Consider the following 23,749-nt stretch of genomic DNA (forward strand, 5'->3'; position numbering starts at 1 on the left):
GAGCTTTGGCTATTGGGCAGTATAGAAATGAAATAAATAAATAAATAAGAAAAGGAACTATTGCACCTCGCATGAAATCAGGATTAAAGAGAATGTGCAAGTCTTGTCTCAGCTCTTGGATTTTTATTCTCTTTGCAGGCACCACAGCTTTGTATTTGTTCCTGATTATGCATCCTTCCATCATTAGTAACTCCCCCAGCCCCAAAACCTTTGAGGAGGTACAGTTCTTTAATAGAAATAACTACCACAGGGGGATTGATTGGTAAGATGGGTTACTAGTATAAATCTAAAAATTTCTATACTGTGCACAATACCAAAATGGCATTACCATATCTAATGTGAGTGTGTATATATGCAGATTGAAATGGATTTCTGCTTTTATTATAAAAATATTGTGTGTGCAAATAATGTAGCCTCAACTATAAGTACAGTGAATACCAATCTGTGATTTCTTTTATTTCTCCTTTGCTTTTGGAAAATACCTGCATATATCTCAAACAATGAGATATTCCCGACTGTACAAAGAAAGAGAACTTTAAGTAAAATTTCAGTCACAAGATATTCAGTTGTTAAGTGGAAATGAGGTATTCTCTGGGCAGCTAAAAGTGTGAGTCTACCTAAAAGATAATATAAGGAAGCAACACACTATTTGTTCACTGAAGTAGTTAGCAGAAACTAGTGACAAACCACTGCTGTATTTCTTATATGCTGAGGTTTCTAAACTTTTCTATATGTGTTCAATATACAGTGTAAAAGTGTGTGAAGTGGGGTGGGATGCTCTATAACCATCTTTTCAGTTGGGCAGAACTCAGTCTAGCCTAACCACCCCATTCCTTTTCTTCCTACTTTGAAACTATCCCAGTTCCCTTTTTCTCCCACTTCAGCCCTGGGCCAAAACCAAGTAGGGAGTAACGAGCTTAACAGTGTTTTAGATAGCTTTGTGTTTTACTCCTTGCCAGTGCAAGAGAATCCAATCCATTAGGAGGTTTACATGAGCAAACCCAGTGAAATCATTAAGTTCTCTGCAAAAGTCTTCCTGTCCTTTGGATCAGTAGAACTTCCCACTGGATTGTGTCCAGTGTTTTCTACTTAGTAATCAACCGTAACATTAATCGTGAGGAAAAATATATGGATTTGAAGTGGGGAATAAAATCCTTGTGAGGGAGAAGGCCCATGTCCTGTTCCAGAAGGCTTCTCTTACCTCCTCTGAGAAATATTCAAGCAAGTAAAAGGAGAACTTCCTAGCTGAAGGGTCATTCCCAGGAGAGATCCAATCTAGCAGGAAAGCACTCCCATGGATTTCTATCCTCTCAGATAGAACCTGAAGAAGGAAGAGCATTCAGCATTCTTAGGATAAGTGAGGTCATGTAGTTTTAATTTTTGTGGTGGATTCTTATTATAAACACCATCTGGAAGAAGGAAAAGGAGATATTTGAAATGGCCATTTGGATAGTGAACAACAATGTTCACCACTGTCAGATGCTGCTGACTCAGTGGCCTGGTTTGCACATAACACTAACCCATAACAAACCAAGGTTTGTTAATCACAGACAACCCAGAAAGAAAAGCCATGGCTTGTTGTTGGGTTATGAACTCTGGGTTGTTTAAACCATGGATTGTTGTTATGCATGAACCCAGAACCATGAGTTGTTCATGGGTTGTTTTGCCAGTCTACAGAGGTAGCAGGCAAGAGTGGTAAAAAAACAACAGCTGCTTTATATGCCTGTACTGTACTGCCACAAAGGCATTTGAGATACAGGGAGGTAGCGGGTGAAGGAGGAGGAAAACAAAAAACCAAGGGATTAAGAAAACAAACCATGGTTTGTTCAATCATCTGCCAGACAAACACTGATTCAAACAAACTATGGGTTAAATAAACCATGGTTAGAATTATGGGAGAACAGACCAGTGTCTGGCCATCATTGTTCAGATCCTTCCATTTTCAAAAAACTTTTAATTCTATATGAACTGCACAACTGAAGAGTCTCCATGAAACAGTAATAATGTATAGCATTTTTACACTGTACTTAAGAAAAAAACTAAAATTCTATTTTGAAAAGAAAAAGAATGTTGACGTTTCTCAAATGTTCCTCTCCAGAACAAACTGTCTACCATGGACTCTAACATTTAACAAGGATACTTACAGGGACAACATATCGCACTGTCTGTGAATCAATATGTCCACGGTACTGAAAGAAGATGAAACTAGTTATATTGATTCAGAGGCAGTTGTATATGTTGTTCACTCTAACTAGGTTGGTGAGACAGATGTCAGAGTGGATAGCAGGCTTGTTTTTTTCTGCCACAGAAGCCTAAACCAAAAAAACCCTGTTATTTCTTTGACAGAACCCTGTCAGAATGGTTGCAGGTTCTGGCAAGTTTAAATCTAACACATGCCAGATCACATCAACAAAATGTCCTGCTCTGAAGTCTCCATAAAATATGATTCCAGATGTGTGGTGGGGTGCTTTATAAGCTTCTCACCTTCTATTTGGCAAATACAATTTATTGGACAAGCGCAAAGGTTGAGTTGCTTTCACTTGACAATGACATCTATGATTAGTTTCACATATACAAAATATAAACAAGACATACTTGGTTTTGTTAGAAAAATGTATTTCTGTAACGTGCTTAGGATGTCTAACCTGTTCTAAGAAGCATATTCTTTTTGTAGGTATATGGAATTCTTTCCTGCACCATCCAATGTCACCACGGACTTTCTCTTTGAGAAGAGTGCCAACTATTTCCATTCTGAAGAAGCCCCTAAACGAGCAGCTTCTTTGATTCCCAAGGCAAAAATCATCACCATTCTCATTGACCCATCAGATCGAGCATACTCCTGGTATCAGGTAGAAAAATTAAGAATTAATGCAGGTTTTAGATGAATATATAACAAATTATTTTGATTTGCTTTCTTTAGCATTTATTTATTTATTTAACAATATTTGTATACTGCTTCACATCTAAACAGATTCCAGAGCGTTGAACAAGACTGAACATGAACAAAAGATAAAAAGAATGAAACATGATATTAAAATTATTCTTTAAAAAACAGAGTGCCAATAAAACCGAGGCTGGTTAACCAAGGAAAGCTTCCTGAAAAAGAGCTTTTTTCAGGAGGCGCCAAAAACAACCCAGTGATAGCACCTGGCTGACCTCCAGAGGCAGGGATTTCCATAAGAAGGGAGCCACCACACTGAAGGCTGTTCTCCAGGTGGACTCATCAGGCCATAGATCCATGTGGAACCACCAGGACCATGGTGGTATATCCATTATATACCCAATTAAGTTCTGAAGTATAGAGCACTGTTTGAATTTTAGCCTTTGTTGGAGAGTCACTTACTAATCTATAGGTTTAGAAAGGAGTAGCTGCCAGTGAAGACCTGGTGATCCTTTCCTTTAACCCACCCAGATACTGATTATAATATGTACTCTAGTATGATGAGAACATTGGTGCGGCCAGCTAAGTGTTGTCTGTACTGACTGGCAACAGCACTCCGAGGTTTCACATGGGAGTCTTTTCCAACCCTGCCTGGAGATGCCAGGGATTGAACCTGGGACATTTTGATGCAATACATGTGCTCCACTGCTGAGCTACAGTCCTTGTCCCTGGTGAAAAACATGGCAGAGCAACAGCATGTTATTATAGATCTTCATTTGCTGCATTACAGCAACTTAGGCTGCTACACCTACAGGTTGGTCATGTGCCTAGGGAGCAAAACAATCAATGGCTCTCTCCGGCACACTTGTCCACCAAACCTCCATCTCCTAATCACTACTACGTAAGGCAAGTGCACAGGTTTTCCAGCCTCAAAGCTTCTGTAGGATGCAACTGCCATTGGCAGAGGCTGGAGGCAGTCACTGGTGTAGCAGTACTACAACCTGTTTCTCACTGCTGAGATAATGTGTGTAAAACAGTTGTTATGTTCCAATCCCTGGGTTGGGGACTAATTGTGCCCTCTTGCTGAGACCTTAACACCAAATCAGATATGGTAATGTCTTAACAAAGCAGCTCATCGGATTGTTTAGACCAAAAAGCCATCAAATATTTTAGCATTAAATATTATATAGTTTTGCTTCTTTTATCTTATGCTGGTTATTCTGTACATACCTTGCCAGCAATACTTGAAGCAAGCAACATGGTATCCTTACTGGAATTGATCTATCACAGTCTTCCCCAACCTGTTGCCTTCCAGATGTGTTGGACTACAAGTCTCCTCATGCCAGGCTGGCTGGCTATGATGGGATTGTAATCCAACACATCTAGAGGCTTATTTGTCATATACTTACTTTGGAATCTGGGATTGCCAAGCCCTAAACCAAAGAGGGGCAGTAGCTGTGTGAAAGGAGGTAGTTCAGAAATGGAGAGGTTGTATGTACCGAACTTCTTGCCAGCCAGCTATTAAAGGCAAAGAAGTATCCTTTTAAAGACTATAAGCTGGCCACTCTGCTTTACAGTACTCTTTCTTCAACATTTTTTTCCAGCATCAGCGATCGCACAAAGACCCTGCTGCTCTAAAGTTTACCTTCTATCAAGTGATCACTGCTGGGCATCATGCTTCATCAGAGCTTAAGGCTCTGCAAAAGAAATGTCTGGTACCTGGCTGGTATGCCGCCCATATTGAAAAATGGCTAACTTACTTTCCCCCTTATCAGGTAAACAACAATATACCTGGAAAACCACTCCATATCCTTTGGATTATTCCCTTTGTTTCAGTTATTCCTTTGTAGAGCCAGTGTAGTGTAGTGGTGAGAGTGACGGACTGGGAGCCGGGAGATCCGGGTTCTAGTCCCCACTTGGCCATGGAAGCTCACTGGGTGACTTTGGGCCAGTCACAGACTCTCAGCCCAACCTACCTCACAGGGTTGTTGTTGTGAGGATACAACGGTGAGGAGGAGGATAATGTAAGCCGCCTTGAGTTCCTTGCGAGAGGGAGAAAGGCGGGGTATAAATGCAATAAATAAATAAATAAATAGAGTGTGTCACCTCTATGAATTTGTGTTTGAATATATATATTGTTTAACCAAACCTTCATCTGGGTCTCTCTGATTATCACAAATAGCAGGGGCTTCATCACCAAAAGATAAGAGAAATAGTATGACTGGTGCAACCTATACATTTTTTTGCCATGACATACTCCAGTAATTTTTCTTCTCTCATTTTAAAATTATTTCATTTTCTGCCCCGTATAAATCCCACTGAGGTCCTAGGAGCCACAGGCAGGGCCTGCTCAATGAGGTTTCATGGGATAGGTCACTAGCAGTGTCCTCATTACTGCTGTTCTGCAGCTTCCAGCTAAGATGATGTCCAATTCACAGGGTAAATGATTCACTGTCTGTCAACCTGAAAGTGAGGCTCGGTCTCTCAGCTATCAGCTGTTTTACGTCCTAGAGATTCTTGTTCAACCATGGTTGTCCTAGAGGATAACAAGCAATTAAAATATGGCACATGCCCAGCGAACTGAGTTTCCTGATCTCCTTCTGACATTAACTGTCACCAAACTGATTGTTATTCTGAAAAAGGAAGATATGCACATGTATGTTTTATAGTTTGCTTCTTTTTTTTTTTTCAAAGCTGCATTTGGTTGCATTTTTCAGGGCAAATCACATTCAGTTTTGTACTGATAGATTTAATTTCTCTGGGTCCTTCAGCTTTATTTCTCTGCCATCACTGGTGTCCCAAGCAACTTCCAATTTAATATCATTTCAGATTTAATTAGTGAGCCATTTACTGCTCTCCTAGATCATTAAAGGTGGTGATAAATATGAATGGACTTATTACTGATCCCTGGGGCACCCCTCTTCCTTTTAGAGATCGTGCATCACATATGTGGGGGGAAAAAATAAGCTTGAAGTTTGACATATAATGAATTTTAAATGCAATTCTCATAGCTGACTTTTTTGTATGCAGTTGCTAATTATTGATGGACAGCAGCTGAGAAATGACCCAGCTATCGTGATGGATGAAGTACAGAAGTTTCTGGGAGTTACTCCTCATTATAATTACTCAGAAGCCCTAACGTGAGTTAATTCAGTGATTTATTTAACACAGTATGCATAATATAGGAGTATAAAAGAAATAATTGTGAGAATGAGGCAGTTCAGATTATCTTTCTAACAAATCTGATATGAAAAATTCTGAAATAAGGTATGACTGAGCATTTTGTCCATGCACCCAGCTTCTTAGCGGGAGCCATGATTAAACCGAAAAGTCTCTGATTAACTGTATTTTCATTTTATTTGAACTGGGAAATGATGGTTATCAGTTTCAGAACACGCCATGATCTTTAAACAAATTCAAACTGTGGTTAAATTCCTGGCTTGTTCCAAAGCTGACAACCATTGTTTCCCAGTTCCCGAAACGGGAAACTGCAGTTACTCAGAGCCTTCCTGGTTTAATCGCGGTTCCCACGAAGGAATGAGCAAATGGGCTGTGTGTGTGAACATAAGTTTCATTCACACATTGTCTCATTAAGCTGAGATATGATTGTTTGAACCTGTTCACTGTTTCTAATGGAAAATGTCAAATGCATGTTTGTTTTTAAAAAAAGCTTTCTCCATTTAATTTCCATGGGGAATCTGCACTTACATATGAACTGATGACATCATGATTTTCTTTTTGAGGTATTAACAAGCTACAGCTCAACTAATTCACAATGTTAGCTGGGGGAGAAAATCACTGGGGGGGAAATTGTTTCTATAAATCACATTTTCGGCATGAACATGGTGAGCTATGCTAGAATGGACAGATGCCAGACAAAGCTAGGACTGTCTTCAGTAAATTGGTTCTGCCTTTTGAATGGCTAAGAAGAGTAGAATGCCTTTCCACCTCTTTGCTCAACAGCAAAAGAGTCACCATCCCTACGCAGGAAGGAAAGAAGCCAATTTTCTTTTTACTTGCTAGAAAGACACAACAATACCAGTGTCAGGGATAGAGAATCCACTGTGTATATAATAAATAGTCATGTACACAAACCATTTGGATTTAAACGTGTATTCACTTGCCCTTAAAATTAGATTGATAACCTTAGTCTGCTCTTTTGTATGAGATCCCATTGTCTACGTTCATAAGAAGCTCTGAAAAAAAAAGAATGGTGTCTATTCCCAGACAGTTCTCTGTTTAATGCCTCTTAGTCAATTGTGCTGTTCTGTTTTGTAGAGTATGTGGCAAAACTGACTTTATCTTCCGTGAGATAAAGTCAAGTGCATTGTAAAGACATAATGGATCGAATTCACCCCTAGAGTAATTCTGTTGAGCTTTCAGCCTCTTCTACACCATAGCCCTTGACCTGGATGCTGTGAATTATTACTGTCTACATTTAATTCTAGGGCATGCTTTTCTGTTCCATCTACCCTTGATTGTAGCCAATGATTTGTTAAAAGATTTCCATTTAAAGTAGTTCATTCTCTCAAATGTCCTGATATAGCTCCAACAATATTACACTCTGCATTAATTTAGTCTTTGATATCAATTTTTTATTTTTCCTTTCAGTTATATAAGATGGTAACTATCCATCTTTGCTTAAACCAGTAGCAACTAACCTTTGGGGCAAGTGTATCAGAAATGAAGGCCAAATTATGTGGTAGTGCCACTCTAATGTATGTTATAGCACCCAAGCATCCCATCTGTATACCATGGGCGGGGGGAGTGTTTGCTTCTCAATTACTGGGTCTGGAGACCGGTAGGAAGCACAGCATGAGAAAAGCAGGTGGAAGGCATGACCATGCTATAGCCAGGGACCCTCCTGCTGCTGTCCAGAAGTGCCACAATCTCCTGCTGCTTGTGGCTTCCATGCTACCCATTGCTTAAAAGTATGAAAGCCTTAAACCCACAAAACAGTACCTTAAATCTAACGCTTTTATTAGCTTTACACAGACCTGAAAAGATGGCTCAGTTCTTAATTCTTTTAAGACACAGAATTACATAATCCTGCATAAATATTTTCAGATTACACCATTCTGCACTAAAAAGGTAAAATGAGAAACCTTAGGCCACACAGAAGATGCTTGTGTTGGGGCTACCCACCCCCTCCACATAACATTGTCTATTCCAAAAACTGGGGCAGGGTCATCATAAGAGAGGAGCCACCAAAAGGACTCCTTACACAGTACCTGGGTTATTCCCATGGTGTGTGAAGCAAGTGGCTCCCGCCCAGAAAGGTAATGTAAGAAGAGGGTGATTCTTGCGAGCGGAGATGGGTCAAAGAAGACACAGACAACAAGCTTGGGTTGAAAATTGGGCCACATTTTATTGAAATATTTGCAAAGGGGTAACTAGGATGGCCCCTTCATGGATCACTGCCTTGTTGTGGCGAAGGGGCTTTTGTAACTCAGTGAAGCCATAAGCTATGCCGTGCAGGGCCACCCAAGACGGACAGGTCATGGCAGAGAGTTCTGACAAAATGTGGTCCACTGGAGAAGGAAATGGCAACCCACTCCAGTATTCTTGCCAAGAAAACCCCATGGAACGTATCACAAGGCTAAAAGATATGACGCCGGAAGATGAGCCCCTCAGGTCGGAAGGTGTCCAATATGCTACTGGGGAAGAGCAGAGGGTATTTCCAAGTAGCGCCAGAAAGAGTGAAGCGGCTGGGCCAAACCCGAAAGGACACTCAGCTGTGGATGTGTCTGGTGGTGAAAAGAAAATCCGATGCTGTAAAGAACAATATTGTTTAGGAACCTGGAATGTCAGATCAATGAATCAAGGTAAGCTGGAGGTGGTCAAACATGAGATGGCAAGATTGAACATCGACATCTTGGGAATCAGCGAACTAAAATGGACAGGCATGGGCGAATTTAATTCAGGTGACCATCATATCTACTATTGTGGGCAAGAATCCCTTAGAAGAAATGGAGTAGCACTCATAGTCAACAAAAGGGTGGGAAAAGCAGTACTGGGGTACAATCTTAAAAATGATAGAATGATCTCAGTACGAATCCAAGGCAAACCATTCAACATCACAGTAATTCAAGTCTATGCCCCAACCACTGAGGCCGAAGAAGCTGAGGTTGATCAGTTCTATGAAGACCTACAACACCTTCTAGAACTAACACCAAAAAAAGACGTCCTCTTCATCATAGGGGATTGGAATGCTAAAGTAGGAAGTCAAGAAATCACCGGGATAACAGGCAGGCATGGCCTTGGTGTACAAAATGAAGCAGGACAAAAGCTAATAGAGTTTTGCCAAGAGAACATGCTGATCATAGCAAACACTCTTTTCCAACGGCACAAGAGGCGACTCTACACATGGACATCACCAGATGGTCAATATCGAAATCAGATTGATTATGTCCTTTGCAGCCAAAGATGGAGAAGCTCCATACAGTCAGTAAAAACAAGACCTGGAGCTGACTGTGGCTCAGATCATGAGCTGCTTCTTGCAAAATTTCGGCTTAAATTGAAGAACGTCGGGAAAACCACTAAACCATTCAGGTATGACCTAAATCATATCCCTGATGAATATACAGTGGAGGTGAGGAATAGATTTCAGGGATTAGACCTGATAGACAGAGTGCCTGAGGAACTATGGACGGAGGTCCGTAACATTGTTCAGGAGGCAGCAACGAAATCCATCCCAAAGAAAAAGAAATGCAAGAAAGCCAAGTGGCTGTCTGATGAGGCTTTACAAGTAGCTCACGAAAGAAGGGAAGCGAAAAGCAAGGGAGAAAGGGGAAGATATACCCAACTGAATGCAGAGTTCCAGAGAATAGCAAGGAGAGACAAGAAGGCCTTCTTAAGTGAACAATGCAAAGAAATCGAGGAAAACAACAGAATGGGAAAGACTAGAGATCTCTTCAAGAAAATCGGAGATCTCAAGGGAACGTTTTGTGCAAAGACAGGCATGATAAAGGACAAAGAAGGCAGGGACCTAACAGAAGCAGATGAGATTAAGAAGAGGTGGCAAGAATACACAGAAGAACTATACAGGAAAGATCTGAATGTCCCTGATAGCCATGATAGTGCGGTCACTGAACTTGAGCCAGACATCCTAGAGAGTGAAGTCAAGTGGGCCTTAGGAAGCATTAGTAACAATAAAGCTAGCGGAGATGACAGTATTCCAGCCGAGCTATTTAAAATCCTAAAAGATGATGCTGTTAAAGTGCTGCATTCAATATGCCAACAAATCTGGAACACTCAACAGTGGCCACAAGACTGGAAAAGGTCAGTTTACATTCCAATTCCAAAGAAGGGCAACGCCAAAGAGTGTTCAAACTACCGCACAATTGCGCTCATTTCACATGCCAGCAAGGTGATGCTCAAAATCCTACAAGCTAGGCTTCAGCAGTATGCGAACCGAGAACTACCAGAGGTACAAGCTGGGTTTAGAAGAGGCAGAGGAACTAGAGATCAAATCGCCAACATTCGCTGCATCATGGAGAAAGCAACAGAATTCCAGAAAAACGTCTATTTCTGCTTCATTGACTACGCTAAAGCCTTTGATTGTGTGGATCACAACAAACTGTGGCAAATTCTTAAAGTGATGGGAGTACCAGACCACCTTACCTGTCTCCTGAGAAACCTGTACGAGGGTCAAGAAGCAACAGTAAGAACCAGACATGGAACAACCGAGTGGTTCAAAATTGGGAAAGGAGTACGACAAGGCTGCATATTGTCACCCTGCTTATTTAACTTATATGCAGAGTACATCATGAGAAATGCCGGGTTGGATGAATCAGAGGTCGGAATTAAGATTGCTGGGAGAATTATCAACAACCTCCGATATGCAGACGATACCACCCTAATGGCAGAAAGCGAAGAGGATCTAAAGAGCCTCTTGTTGAGGGTGAAAGAGGAGAGTGCAAAAGCTGGTTTGAAACTCAACATTAAAAAAACTAAGATCATGGCATCTGGCCCCATCACTTCCTGGCATATAGAAGGGGAAGAAATGGAAGCAGTGACAGATTTTACTTTCTTGGGCTCCAAGATCACCGCAGACGGTGACTGTAGCCATGAAATTAAAAGACGCTTGCTCCTTGGGAGGAAAGCTATGGCCAACCTAGACAGCATAGTAAGAAGCAGAGACATCACCTTGCCGACAAAGGTCCGTCTAATCAAAGCTATGGTTTTCCCAGTAGTAATGTATGGCTGTGAGAGCTGGACTATAAGGAAGGCTGAGCGCCGAAGAATTGATGCTTTCGAACTGTGGTGCTGGAGAAGACTCCTACGAGTCCCCTGGACTGCAAGGAGGTCAAATCAGTCAATCCTAAAGGAAATCAACCCTGAGTGCTCATTGGAAGGACAGATAATGAAGGTGAAGCTCCAATATTTTGGCCACCTAATGCAAAGAGAAAACTCCCTGGAAAAGACCCTGATGCTGGGAAAGACTGAAGGCAAAAGGAGAAGGGGACGGCAGAGGATGAGATGGCTAGATAGCATCACCGATGCAATGAATATGAACTTGAGCACGCTCCGGGAGAGAGCGCAGGACAGGAAGGCCTGGCGTGCTATGGTCCATGGGGTCACGAAGAGTCGGACACGACTGAACGACTGAACAACAACAAACTACGACGGGCATCTAACTGTGTCAGCGGCTAGCTGACACTTCTTGGGCAAAAACACACCCAGCCTGAGGGGTGGTGGTGATCTCGCCATCCCTCCGGACTGCCCGTTCTGGGGGAGGTAGACCTTCCGGTGTCACCCCCAACCCGGTGCCGCACAACACCTGGGTGAGTGAGGAGGGTTGGTCTCCCAGACAACCCTTATCCCCCCGAGCTGCACAACCCGTTCGGGGGGCCTCAGGCGTCACCTGTCACCATAAGGTGCCTCTGCATGCACACCATCCCTACTCCCTTTCCTGTTTTGCCCGTCCTAGCTGCCAAGTGGAATGTGACCAATGATATAGACCGTATTCCCCTATAGGACACACCCACCCCAACTAACAGTGTGACGTAGGCGAAAAAGACCCACAGTCCTAGGCCAATCGGACTGTGAGCCAAAAAATTCCTACATGGCTACCGAAGGGGCAACCGGCAAAAACCCACAGTGCTAAGGGGAGGGTGGGAGGGAGCTGTGTCGCGCCAAAGAGCTGAGATTGGGAGGGGGAGCTGAGTTTAAGGCAGCTCAGCATGCCCCTCCCTGCATGGTGGTGCCACTGGGGTGCACCAATCAGAGGCCCCTACGTCTTGTCACCCCACCCGCCCGCAATGCCCCCCCCCCCTTTTAGCCAGACAAGCTGGCGCCAGGTAGGGCATTTCTATAAAAGGATAGACAGGAACAATGGGATGGAACAAATGATACTTATGTTAGTGAGAGCTGGTTCACACGTTAGTCTTAATGAGGTACTTATAGAAGTTTCCACATGTCTGCAGGGACCACATAGCTGGCCAGCCAGACAATCAATATGGTGGTTTTGTGTGAAAATTCCTGTTGATGGATGTTCACTGACAGGAAAGTTGTCCTCTTTGAATAGGCTTCCCCAATTTTCCCACAATAATTGCAGGGGTATCATATGGCATCACTTTTGAAATTCCACATCCCATGAAATATGGCACACACATTTCCCATGTTTTTGAGATCAAGGAAACTAGTAGTCATGGTCTCATGACTGTCAAATAAATTGTAATTAATCAGCAGACACATATGGGTTTTTAGTATGTTTCTAATGTGTCCAGACTGCATTCTAAACATCTATGAAAGACAGGTAGAAGCCCATATCTATGTCTGCTGATTCACTGCAATCTATTTGACAGCTGTGATAATATGACCATTGGTTCCTTTGATCTCAAAAATGTGGGAATTGACACCATAGTCACCCTTCTGTGTGCCATACTTCATGATACGGAATTTTGAAAATGCTATTGTATGATGATCCTGTACCTCCAATGTACTTAGGAGGAAGCATACTCAGTGAGGTCAATTTACCTGCGAAACTAATCTATGAACAGCTGAATCATTCAATGGTTTTGCATGAAATTGTTACTCATCCTACTTACAAAACATGGCTGGCTGAGTAACAGGCTCAGACAGCCAGGTGTTGTTGGATTGCCTCCTTCGAGCCCTCTCTGGCCCCATATACTTCACAAGGAGAGAGCTGATGCCATTCTTGTCTACTCACTGTTGTCACCCTTGCTTTTAGTCAGCAAAAAGAAGAGGACATTTATTGCCTGGCTTTCGCCTCCTTTGTTCTCTCTGTTGTTGGCTGTTTGCGAGCGGAGATGGGTTAAAGAAGACGCAGACAACAAGCTTGGGTTGAAAATTGGGCCACATTTATTGAAATAGCTGCAAAGGGGTAACTAGGACGGGCATCTGTGTCAGCAGCTAGCTGGCACTTCTTGGGCGAAAACATACCCAGCCTGAGGGGTGGCGGTGATCTCGCCATCCCTCCGGACTGCCCCTTCTGGGGGAGGTAGACCTTCTGGTGTCACCCCCAACCCGGTGCCGCAAAACACCTGGGTGAGTGAGTAGGGTTGGTCTCCCAGGCAACCCTTATCCCCCCGCCGAGCCGCACAACCCGTTCGGGGGGCCCTCAGGCGTCACCTGTCACCATAAGGTGCCTCTGCATGCACACCATCCCTACTTTCCTGTTTTGCCCGTCCTAGCCGCCAACTGGAATGTGACCGATGATAAAGACCACATTCCCTTACAGGACACACTCGACCTGCAAAACAGTGTGACGTAGGCAAAAAAGACGTACAGTAATAGGCCAATCGAACTGTGAGGCAAATAATTCCTATATGATTCCCAAAGGGCAACCGGTAATAAACCCACACTGCTTAGGGGAGGGTGGGAGGGAGCTGCGTTGAGCCAGAGAGCTGAGTTTGAGAAGGGGGCTGAGTTTAAGGCAACTCAGCCTGCCCGTCCTTGCATGGTGGTGCCACTGGGGTGCACCAATCAAAGGCCCCTGCGTCATGTCACCCCACCCGCCCGCAATGGCCCCCCCCCCCTTTTAGCCAGACAAGCTGGCGCCGGGTGAGGGCATTTTTGCCTTCTCAGCTGCAGGCAAGAGCAGCTGATATCAAGAGAACAAAAAAGCAAATGCCAGGCAGTGCCTTTCCTGCTTGTTCTGCCAAGTAAAGGCTAGTCTGCTATGGTGAATGGCCAGCAGCGTGGGGAGCATGGAGCAAGGGAGAGCTGGAAAGGAGGTGCTCCAGCAGAATGCAGTAGCAGTGCCTGGCTGAGCCTGTGGCCTCCACTCACAATGCTCCGTTTGGAGATCAGCACATGAACTGGCTCTCAGTTTAGGCAGTTAACAGGCAACATAAGACTTCATTTCATGTTTTTTCTTAATTAGTAAACAAACGCATTCTCTGAATGACATGCTGTTCGTTGTGTATAAAGGTATTATGTTTTTCAGGTTTGACTCGCACAAAGGCTTCTGGTGTCAACTCCTTGAAGAGGGAAAAACAAAATGTCTTGGAAAGAGCAAAGGCAGAAAATACCCTCCAATGGATTCTGAGGTAAGGTGTTATTCCTCAGAAACACGATGGATAAGATTCAGCCAAAGATAAAATACTTCAAAGTCCGACTGATTTCGGGGGGGGGGGGGATTAAGCTCATACTTAACTTTCCTCTTGAAATGAATAGGGACTTAAAGCATGCAACTTTAATTGGATTGTACCCAATGTGTCATTTATTTCATTATTACCCATCTGTTTGGATAGTGGTAAAAATGAATAGTCCTTTATTTAGCTCCAAGACACTTTGCAAAAACACAAAAACATTCAATATGATGATTATACAAACTTTTTATTGCCTCAAAAGGCACAGAATTTTACAAGTGAAAGTATCCTAAACTTGATTCTTTAGGTAACTACTCTACCAAGGACGAGAGAGGAAAGGACCTCAGGTTTGGAACTCACTCTTCTTCTCTCCCCTCACATGCCCTTCAACATTTCACAAATGAAGTTAGGAATACTCACATGCATGAGGTAGGACCAGGACTAGAGTCTGCCAGACACAAGAAAAATTCACCCATTAGACAGTTTAACATGGTAGCTAAATATTAGGGTTAACTATTCCACATAAGTAAGCTTAAGTCCACAGGCTCTGTGAAACCTCACTTCATATTCCATATCACTGTGTATTCCAGTTTCTTCCAGATCTGTCTTACAAGATTGTTTGTGATAAAGAGAAAGCCACCATAAAGACAGAAAATGCATTATATATCACTAAATCAGCCGTTATGGGTACAGCATTATGCATGCTTTTGAGCAATGTAGAATTCTTCTTAACATGAGGTAGATTTGGTGAAAGCTTCTGAGTGACTGCAGATAGCATACTGCTGCCCTTACAAAAACTGATCCAGTGAAATATCTTACCTGTGTTATGTTTACAAACTATGGGAGAAATGGCCTCCTTTATTCATACATAATAAAGTGTGATCAGTGAAGGAAAAAATCTTGCTATTAAGCCCCAAGAACATGAGTGGTTCCACTACTGTATAAATGTAGAAAACATCTTACACAATTTCACATAGACATTCTAACTCACTAGCAAGGGTGGATCTAGGAGTACAGGAAAGACACTGAAATTGTCCCACATACTGGCCTAAAAATATATTAGATTTCAGTTAAACTAAATTTTCACAAGCGATAGATCCCTTAATTTACCACCCTTTAACCACCCTGGTGAAATGTACAAAAGAGTGGTGAATATTTAGGAAGCATTAAACCAGGATCAGTGGTTTTAAATATATACTCCAGCATCGCATTACAGCAGACACAAGATCACACTGTTAAAAGTTTACAGTAATCTGTCCAGAACAGCTATGACTTCCACCTTCCATACTCTGTGTACTCTCTGGCAGCAACTCTCCAAGGTCTCATGCACAAGTCTTTCACAGCACCTGCTATTTGATCCTTTTAGCACAGCAAGGAAGGATCTCAGGAGAGTGGGAAAGGTATTCCCTTCCCCACTCTTGAAACTTCCCACCCCTGCAGGGCCTGAATAGGACTACAAGAGTGTTGTCCCAGGCCGACTGGCACCTTGAACAGAAGCATTCCTCTTAGGGACCAGGGGTTCATCGTAACCGAACCTATTCCCCATGCTTCCATGCAAACACCTGGATGTAACCTTTTTGAAAGGGCCTCACAACTGCAGGCCCAGCTGCTGGACTGTGTATCCACACTGTGCATTTCATTGTGCAGTTGTCATCCTGCTTTCCCGTGTGTGTGTGTTACCTCTAGATCAGCCTTCCCCAACCTGGTGCTCTCCAGATGTGTTGGACTGCAACTCCCATGCTTTACTGGCTGGGAATGATGGGAGTTGAAGTTCAACACATCTGGAGGGCACCAGGTTGGAGAAGGTTGCTCTAGATGGATAAGAATGGCTGTGTTTTCATTATTTACTAATATTTATTTTCAAATGTGATTCGTTCTTATCCAGATAAAGTAAATGGAAAGACAAAAGTACTATAGAAAATATTTTACCAAATAAAATGTCAGCTTTTTTATCCCTCAGTGCAGGGTTTTTCTGTCAAGCTACTACAGAGATCACAATGTGGAACTGTCAAAGCTTCTACACAAATTGGGACAACCCCTGCCATCGTGGCTGAGACAGGAGCTTCAAAAAGTGAGATAGCACTGAAAGAAAGCTTCTTACAAGAGTTTGTCTTCATTTCAAACATCATCAGACCTAAAGTCTTCAGGAGCTACCAAGAAGCTATTGGGAAATCTATCTCTTCAAAAGAACAAAAGGGGGTTGTGCCACATGCTGACAAATGGACTATGTGTACACATGTCTCTGGAGGCACATGGCATATCCTAACAATTTGAGGGTTTATGGGGCACAATATATCAGGACATTTATCTGTGCCAGCCACATTACTATGGGAGATGCACATTAGTGCTCATGTAGCTCCCATTCATTTCAATGGGGCTGCCACAGGAAAACTGAGTGGTATGTGCCTGTAAACTTCCGCACTCAGATGTGGGAGTAAAGAACAACTGGTTTAGGTTTCTAAAGCAAATTTACACAACTGTCCAAAATCATAGTAAATATTTACAATTTTATATATTATATTCATATCAGTTTAAGAATATTGTGTATGTTCTTTTTGTAACCCACTGTCTGCCTGCTCAGTTTTCAAATTGTTTGATTACAATGACGTGTCTTAATATGTAGCACAAAATCCCATTGTACAATCTGATTTCTAAACATGGAACTAGATTTTTAAAGAATTCAGTCTGGAGTAAAAGTATATGTTATTTAGGAGCATACAACTGGTGAGAAAATGTACCATGAGCTAAATCAGCAGGTGAATAATTACTAGAAGAAATTGTATTATAGACTTGATTTGGCTGGTTAAATCCTTTCACCCCAATCCATAGAACTGCACTGTATAATTTGTCCCTTCCTGAGCAGATGACTGTTGGGAGAGAGGAAGGGGTGCTTGAACTGATTCTCTGTCCACCCTGCAATGAACTCTACGGATGCTACAGCTGCTGTGCTTGTAGCTCTCCAGATCAGGGCAAGAACTGCACATCCAGCCAGGACTACTAGGTACACAGGATTCCCCCTAACCACAGTCTCTTATGCATTCCATTCATCCATTGCTGGATCAGGGCCTTTGGCCACTACGGGAACAATGCCTTGCATACCAAAAAAAAGAAACTGTAGGTCATGCAAATGAACCAAACATGGTCTATGGGTGTGTGTGTGTTTTTTGAAGTAGAATTCTAAAACTGTTAATTCAAAACTTTAAAAGTGTTACATATCTTCGACTGTGAAAGTATCATGCCAGTGCAATATTTGCGATTTTTATTTATTGGCCATTTTTTGTCACTAGCTGGGCTGACTTAAAATATTCTCTGAGTTTTTTCACTTGCCTAGAATTGGAAAAAATGCCACAACATCAGTTTCAGCAGTCCTATTTCAGGAAAAAGGTGATAGTATAGGTGGCAGACTTAAATCTGATTTGTTTTATTTACACTATGACCTGTTCTCCATGGGCTTCTCCCCATAGAGGCTTTTTTTCCCATGATTTTACTGTGGCCTCTGCTTCCAGATTCTTTGTGGGATTAAGATTTGCCCTTTACATATGCTTCCCTTTCCGCCCTTTTTCCCCTTTATCTGTGAGTTGTGTGTGTTTTGTTATACAACCACTACATGGCACTGTGGTCTAGCTCCTCTTAGTGTGGGACTTCCTCTTTTCACGGACAAATGGAAACAAATTGAAACCAGATCTTTTTGTTACTACATTATTTCCGTTTCAAATTAAGCCGCAGAAATGCTTGGAAAGCATGAGAGAGGCCCTGGAGGTTGGCAACGTCATGTACAGGACCTGCAAACTTCTGTAAGTGACCAATCTCAATCACAGGATAAAAGCCCCATGTGGAGAAGCCCCGTGTTGCTGATTTTTTACAGGGAAATCCTAACCCCCACCCCCCAGCCCACCCCCAATGGTGATGGCTGGGGTGTATTAGGATTAGTGTGGTGCCGAATCCTGCCCCCTATTTTCAGGATTTTTTTATCTTCCTGCGAAAGAGGCATTGTTTTTTCTGCCTCTTTCGCAGGGAGGGAGAAAGTTTTGGAGAATTTTCCCCTTGGGGAGGGGGACAGGGTTTCCACATACCTTTTTAAGTTTGGGAGATGGCTGAAGGATCTTTTTTTTACTTGAAAAATGCCACCAGCATAAGACCCTTCTCCTGCCTGGCAGGACTTCCTGAACTCCCAGGAGACCACATGACTTCTCCCTCTCCAGTAGGCATTCAGGAAAGGCTCTGGGGCTGCAGAAGCTGTTTTGCAAAGCACGAGCAACCGGGGATTTTTGAGTTTTAGAAGAATTCTGATCTTTCTTTCAGTAGCACAGAGCAAGCAAGCTAAGCACTTTTCTAAAACTCCCGAAGTGCCATTTGTTCTTTGCAAATAAGCTTTTTGCAAAGAATCTTCTGCAAGCTGGGAGTTCTTCCTGAATTCAGAAAGAGCTGCTGGGCTTGAGAAGAGTCCTGGGCTCCTGCAAGTGCAGGGGGTGTTAAAATATACATACATATATACATACGTATATACATACATATATACACACACACACACACACACACGTAAGACCTTGCTTGCAGACACTGCTTACACTTAAAAAGGTAAGCTGAAATCCTGTCCTCCTCCCCAAGGAGAAAGTTATTTGAAATTCTCACCCTCCCAGCCTCTTTCGCCAGAGCTGGCATTTCACCCTAACCACACCCCCATGTCGAAAATGGAAGAATTTTCAGTACAGCGCTAATTAGGATGTGACAGAGATGCTCCTCCGCCAGCCTCCACTTGCAAAGAGTGCAACAGCCCCCACTGCACCTATGGAAAACTCCATGGAAGGAAAACTGTTGCCTGCAGTTCTGCCATCAGCAGTAGCAAACATAAAGCCCCCAAACAGGGTGTTTCGTGGGCAGATCAGAGCCAGCTTTGAATCCACTGAATCCATTGCCACTTCATTCTTTCGAGAGGGGCCCAGTGTGGGTCCCTCACCTAAGCTAGCTCGGACCTCGTGTAGGAACACTCCTTCCCATTACAAAGGGTAAAAACAGCCGCTGCCCCCCACCACCACCACGGTGGCTGGTACAAGCTGGCAGGGCTATAGATGAGGCAGTCAATCCACCTCGTATTCCCCACCTCTAATCCTTCAGGATTCTTCCTCTCAGCACCATGAAATCAGATTTGGCACACAGCCTACTTTAATGGCTGCAGACTGAAGAAAAGATTCAGAAGCCAAGGAAAGTCATTATTGGGAACTTTTAAAATTGTTAATAAAACAAGCCAATAAGAATTAATCTAAACAAAGAATATTATACTGTTGGCCTCAAAAATGTATGCATGCCTTTAACTTTACAGGCTTTTGATGAAAGTTCTCACAGTATCTAGCATTGATGACTAACAGTTTGCAAGACTATAATGACTAGATCTGGGTAATCTTATGACCCAAATTTACTGATATTTGGCACTGGATGCTTCACGCTGAAATTATATGGCTAGATCTCTAACCACTATACTAGAAATAAGATCATCGTTATGTACCATTATGTTCAATACAGTTTACTGCAGGGAAGGGGAATGTGTGTCCTTCCCCACACCTCAGCAGATGTTGTTCGACCAAAGCTTTCACCTTCCCTAGCCAGCATAGGCAATGGTGAGGGATGATGGGAGTTGCAGTCCAACATCTGGAAGACCACATATTCCCTATAATGGGGAGCAACGACTTGCAGCCCTCCAGATGTTTTGGCCTACAACTCCCGTGATCTCTCACCCTTGGCTATGCTGGCTAAGTCTGATGGGACTTATAGGCCACAGCATCTGAAGAGCCATAGATTTCTCACCCTGCTGTATACATTAGGCATGGCCCAGGCAAAGTTAAGCACTTTTTCAGTCCTGATTATTTCAATGGAAAGGCTATTAATAATAATATTGCATTCATATCCCACCTTTTTTTTCCTCTTACAAGGAACCCAAGGCGGCTTACATGGTCCTCCTCTCCATTTTATTCTCACGACAACCCGGTGAGGTAGGTTAGGCTGAGAGTCCTGACTGACCCAAAGTCACCCAGCGAGCTTCATGGCCAAGTAGGGACTAGAACCCGGGTCGTCCTAGTCCAACACTGTAACCAGTACACCACACTGGCTATGTGTATGCTTAACTGTGCTTGCAGTGGGATATCAAATTGCTTTTGGTTGGATTGTGCCCATTGTATAGAAAGAACTACACAAATAACGAAGCCTCTTTAGCCATGAGTTCCATTTCTTAATTTTTCATTAACTACAACCATGTATTAACTGGGTGAAAATTATCCCTTTATTCAGTACAGACATACAAGAAGAATTCCTGTTGTACCTCTGTCATTATCACTTTACGGACAAATGTAAAGTGTACATGGATATGTTTGCAATAACCTTTTCACCTGTGAAGAAGGATTCTCTGCAGAAGAGTGGTCAGTGTTCCTTATCCTGCCATATAGAGCTATAACAGCTTCCTCTAAAGCACTGGGGCTCAAACTTAGTTACTGGGAATCCTGGCATTCCTAGAAGAAAACATCAGTAATGGCAGCCAAGCATCCATGGAAAGGAAGATTCACAACCAATCTTCCCCTGCAAAGTACAGATTCCGGGGGAGTGCTAGGTGTCTTCTGTGTTGTGCTCTCACTATACATGAGCCAGTGTTGAGACCCAACAGGTCTACTGAGTGTCTTCATAAACTGAGCATACACCTAGAATGTGCTGCTGAATACTTCCAGGTTCTATGGCAGAGCAAACACAGCAATTTAGGAAGTATTCCCTGAAAATTATTGGTCTTAGGCTGCTATCCTATACCCACTTACCTGGAAGTAAATTTAAATGAACTCAATGGGACTTCTGTGTAGGAAAGTATAGGACTGTGCTGTAAAGCATTCAAAAACTCAAGATAAGCATTTAATACCCCTTTTTTAAATGATGGCCCAAATGACAGCATAAACCTTTACAGATTTAGTCAACATTTCTCATAAAGATTCATGGAAGTGACTCTGAAATTTGGCTGTCTGAAACAGTTGTATTAGTACAAAACCAAGAGTGATTTGCAGGAAATAAATATTAAAGGGAAATAAACACAAAGGGTAAAAAGCAACTGATGTCAATCAAGCAATCCAAGCAAATACACAAGGTTCTGCTGCAGTATTTGCATAGAAAATGGGTAGAACTAATCTTCAGAACATATTGTACAGATTATTCTTTATTATTACTGAAAAATGTGAAGCTTCCTCAGGAAGAATAAAATAGATATTTCAGTGTTTATAGATGTAAGATTCTTCTCATTCACATTGAATGAAAATTGCTGGAAATGTTTTTCTCAATTTTTAAAAAATAAAATATAAAACTAGACAGTACTCGGATAGTGGCATGATTTCTGCTGTGCAACAATAAACTCTGATAAGAAAACAGCCTCACCACTTGGTAGTGACTTTCTTCTAATACAAATTCATTTACTGTTTCTCTAACGTTTATGGGACCTTGACATCAAGATATAACATACTTCTGTCTGGTAGAGGTTTTTATTTATTTTTTTCTTTTAAAAAATGCTGTCTGCTGTTTTCATGTGGTTAGCATTATACTGTGTAGCTGCTTGTTTTACTGCCTTGTCACCTTTTTTTATCTTCAGAGCCAGAATTTGTCAAGAGTGCTACAGTTACACATCCATACTATTACAATAAAGGGAAGCGATAAAGCCTATAAAAATTGCTTTGAACAGACATATGCCATACAGAAAAAAAGTACAGCACTTTATGCTATTAAAAACGAGAGGCAGAACAGCCTCGTGCTGTCTAAACAGAAACTGTTTAGCCAGCAGTATACAGGAAAGGGCGATAATAACTCAGTAGCAGAGGGCATGCAGAAGTTTCTATCTCCAGTTAAAGGATCTCCCACAAGAATTAGACTTTAAAAAGACACGTGTGACTGCTGCTGAAAACAACTCCACAGTAACAGCTAGTGAAATCAAGCACATGCCACGATGTCACTGCCGCAAGTTATTGAGCACCGCCACCCCACTTCATTGGCTATCAGTTGCGGGGGCAGGAGATTTGCAGCACAGTGATATAGTAGGTTCACACATCACAATAAAGCAGGATTCCAGAGCATCCTGGCTGATTGTGACTGAGCAAGTCTGCTGGTGCATGCTGCCCGATCGCTCCCGCCTGGCTTCTCCCGCCAGCAAGAGTGGCTAAACAAACCATGTATCCTCCATCCATGGTTTGTTAATTGTGACACCCAAACCAGGGATTCTGCCTTGTCCCTCCCCAAACAGGCCAGTCATAAGACAAGGTTTGTTGCGGGTGGATAGGGGGGAGAAATGATGAGACAACACAGATATATTTGGGATAAAACAGGGCCTCATTCATTGTCATATTACAATCTGCGAAGGAAGCACTGGTGGGCACGCAGCAAACAAATCAATCACGACAGGTATCGAGTGAGGCATTCATTGTCTGGGGCAAGGCATCCACCATCACCCCTGCAGACATACCCGATTTGGGGCTGGGAAACCTTCCCCTGTCACCTTGAGCCACGGAACCCGAGTGGGTGAGGACGGTTTGCCTCAGAGGTACGCTGTATCTCCCGACTGGGGCCACAAAACCCGGAGCCTCGAGCCTACCAGTCACCTGAAACGGTGCCCAAAAATGCTCACCTGTCTTCTCCCGCCAGCAGGAGTGGCTAAACAAACCACGTACCCTCCATCCATGGTTTGTTAATTGTGACACCCAAACCAGGGATTCTGCCTTGTCCCTCCCCAAACAGGACAGTAATAAGACAAGGTTTGTTCTTGCCTTATGACTCTGGCTTGTTTGAGGAGAGACAAGCCAGAAAACCCAGTTCAGACATATGATAAACCAACCATGGACAGAGGACCTGCCCGCTTTCAGGAGTTACTATGCTGGAGCGATTGGGCAGCATGAACAAGCACACTGCTTGTGCCCAATAAGCCAAGGTTCCCTTGGAACCCTTGTTTGTCATTACATGTGAACCAGCCCTCTTGTCTCCTGGAGACTTGGGAGGAAGAGACATGAGGCTACCATTCTCAGAATGTATTCCAAACCACCCATTTCTGGCCTCTAGCAGCAAGGCTGGGAAATACCTCTACTGCTAATCAGAGTAGACAGGATCAGATATGTGGACTAACTGTCTTGCTAGGCAGGCTGAGACCCCAATTCCAAAAAGCTATGGGCTGCCTCCAGATTTAGTCATACTTGGAATTGTTGTTGTTGTTCAGTCGTTCAGTCGTGTCCGACTCTTCGTGACCCCATGGACCATAGCACGCCAGGCCTTCCTGTCCTGCGCTCTCTCCCGGAGCGTGCTCAAG

General features: G+C 42.9%; 1 protein-coding gene and 1 long non-coding RNA gene across 5 annotated transcripts in view; one reads left to right on the plus strand and one right to left on the minus strand.

Moving 5' to 3' along the window:
* LOC146343831 (bifunctional heparan sulfate N-deacetylase/N-sulfotransferase 3) overlaps nt 1–21,824 on the plus strand; it is a 140,041-nt gene extending 118,217 nt beyond the window's left edge. The window contains exons 9-14 of one of the 3 annotated variants that reach the window (XM_084855907.1): nt 139–262; nt 2,675–2,849; nt 4,486–4,656; nt 5,912–6,021; nt 14,295–14,397; nt 16,400–21,824. In XM_084855907.1, the coding sequence (XP_084712033.1) occupies nt 139–262; nt 2,675–2,849; nt 4,486–4,656; nt 5,912–6,021; nt 14,295–14,397; nt 16,400–16,519 (803 nt within the window). In that variant the 3' untranslated portion in view covers nt 16,520–21,824. Of the gene's footprint in view, nt 1–138; nt 263–2,674; nt 2,850–4,485; nt 4,657–5,911; nt 6,022–14,294; nt 14,398–14,746; nt 14,937–16,399 lie in introns of those variants that run through there. The other 2 variants (XM_084855905.1, XM_084855906.1) reach the window with 2 other exon arrangements.
* Nucleotides 1–23,749, minus strand: part of LOC146343832 (uncharacterized) — a 39,842-nt gene that overhangs the window by 7,527 nt on the left and 8,566 nt on the right. The window contains exons 1-4 of one of the 2 annotated variants that reach the window (XR_014792047.1): nt 18,513–18,633; nt 14,860–14,887; nt 2,646–2,839; nt 1,202–1,321 (exon numbers count right to left, since the gene is read on the minus strand). This is a non-coding gene — a long non-coding RNA (uncharacterized LOC146343832). Of the gene's footprint in view, nt 1–1,201; nt 1,322–2,645; nt 2,840–14,859; nt 14,888–18,512; nt 18,634–23,749 lie in introns of those variants that run through there. The other variant, XR_014792046.1, reaches the window with a different exon arrangement.

This window comes from Heloderma suspectum, chromosome 5, assembly GCF_057233095.1.
Source record: "Heloderma suspectum isolate Gila_16-S chromosome 5, 16-S_ref, whole genome shotgun sequence".
NCBI classification, from domain to species: Eukaryota; Metazoa; Chordata; class Lepidosauria; order Squamata; family Helodermatidae; genus Heloderma; species Heloderma suspectum.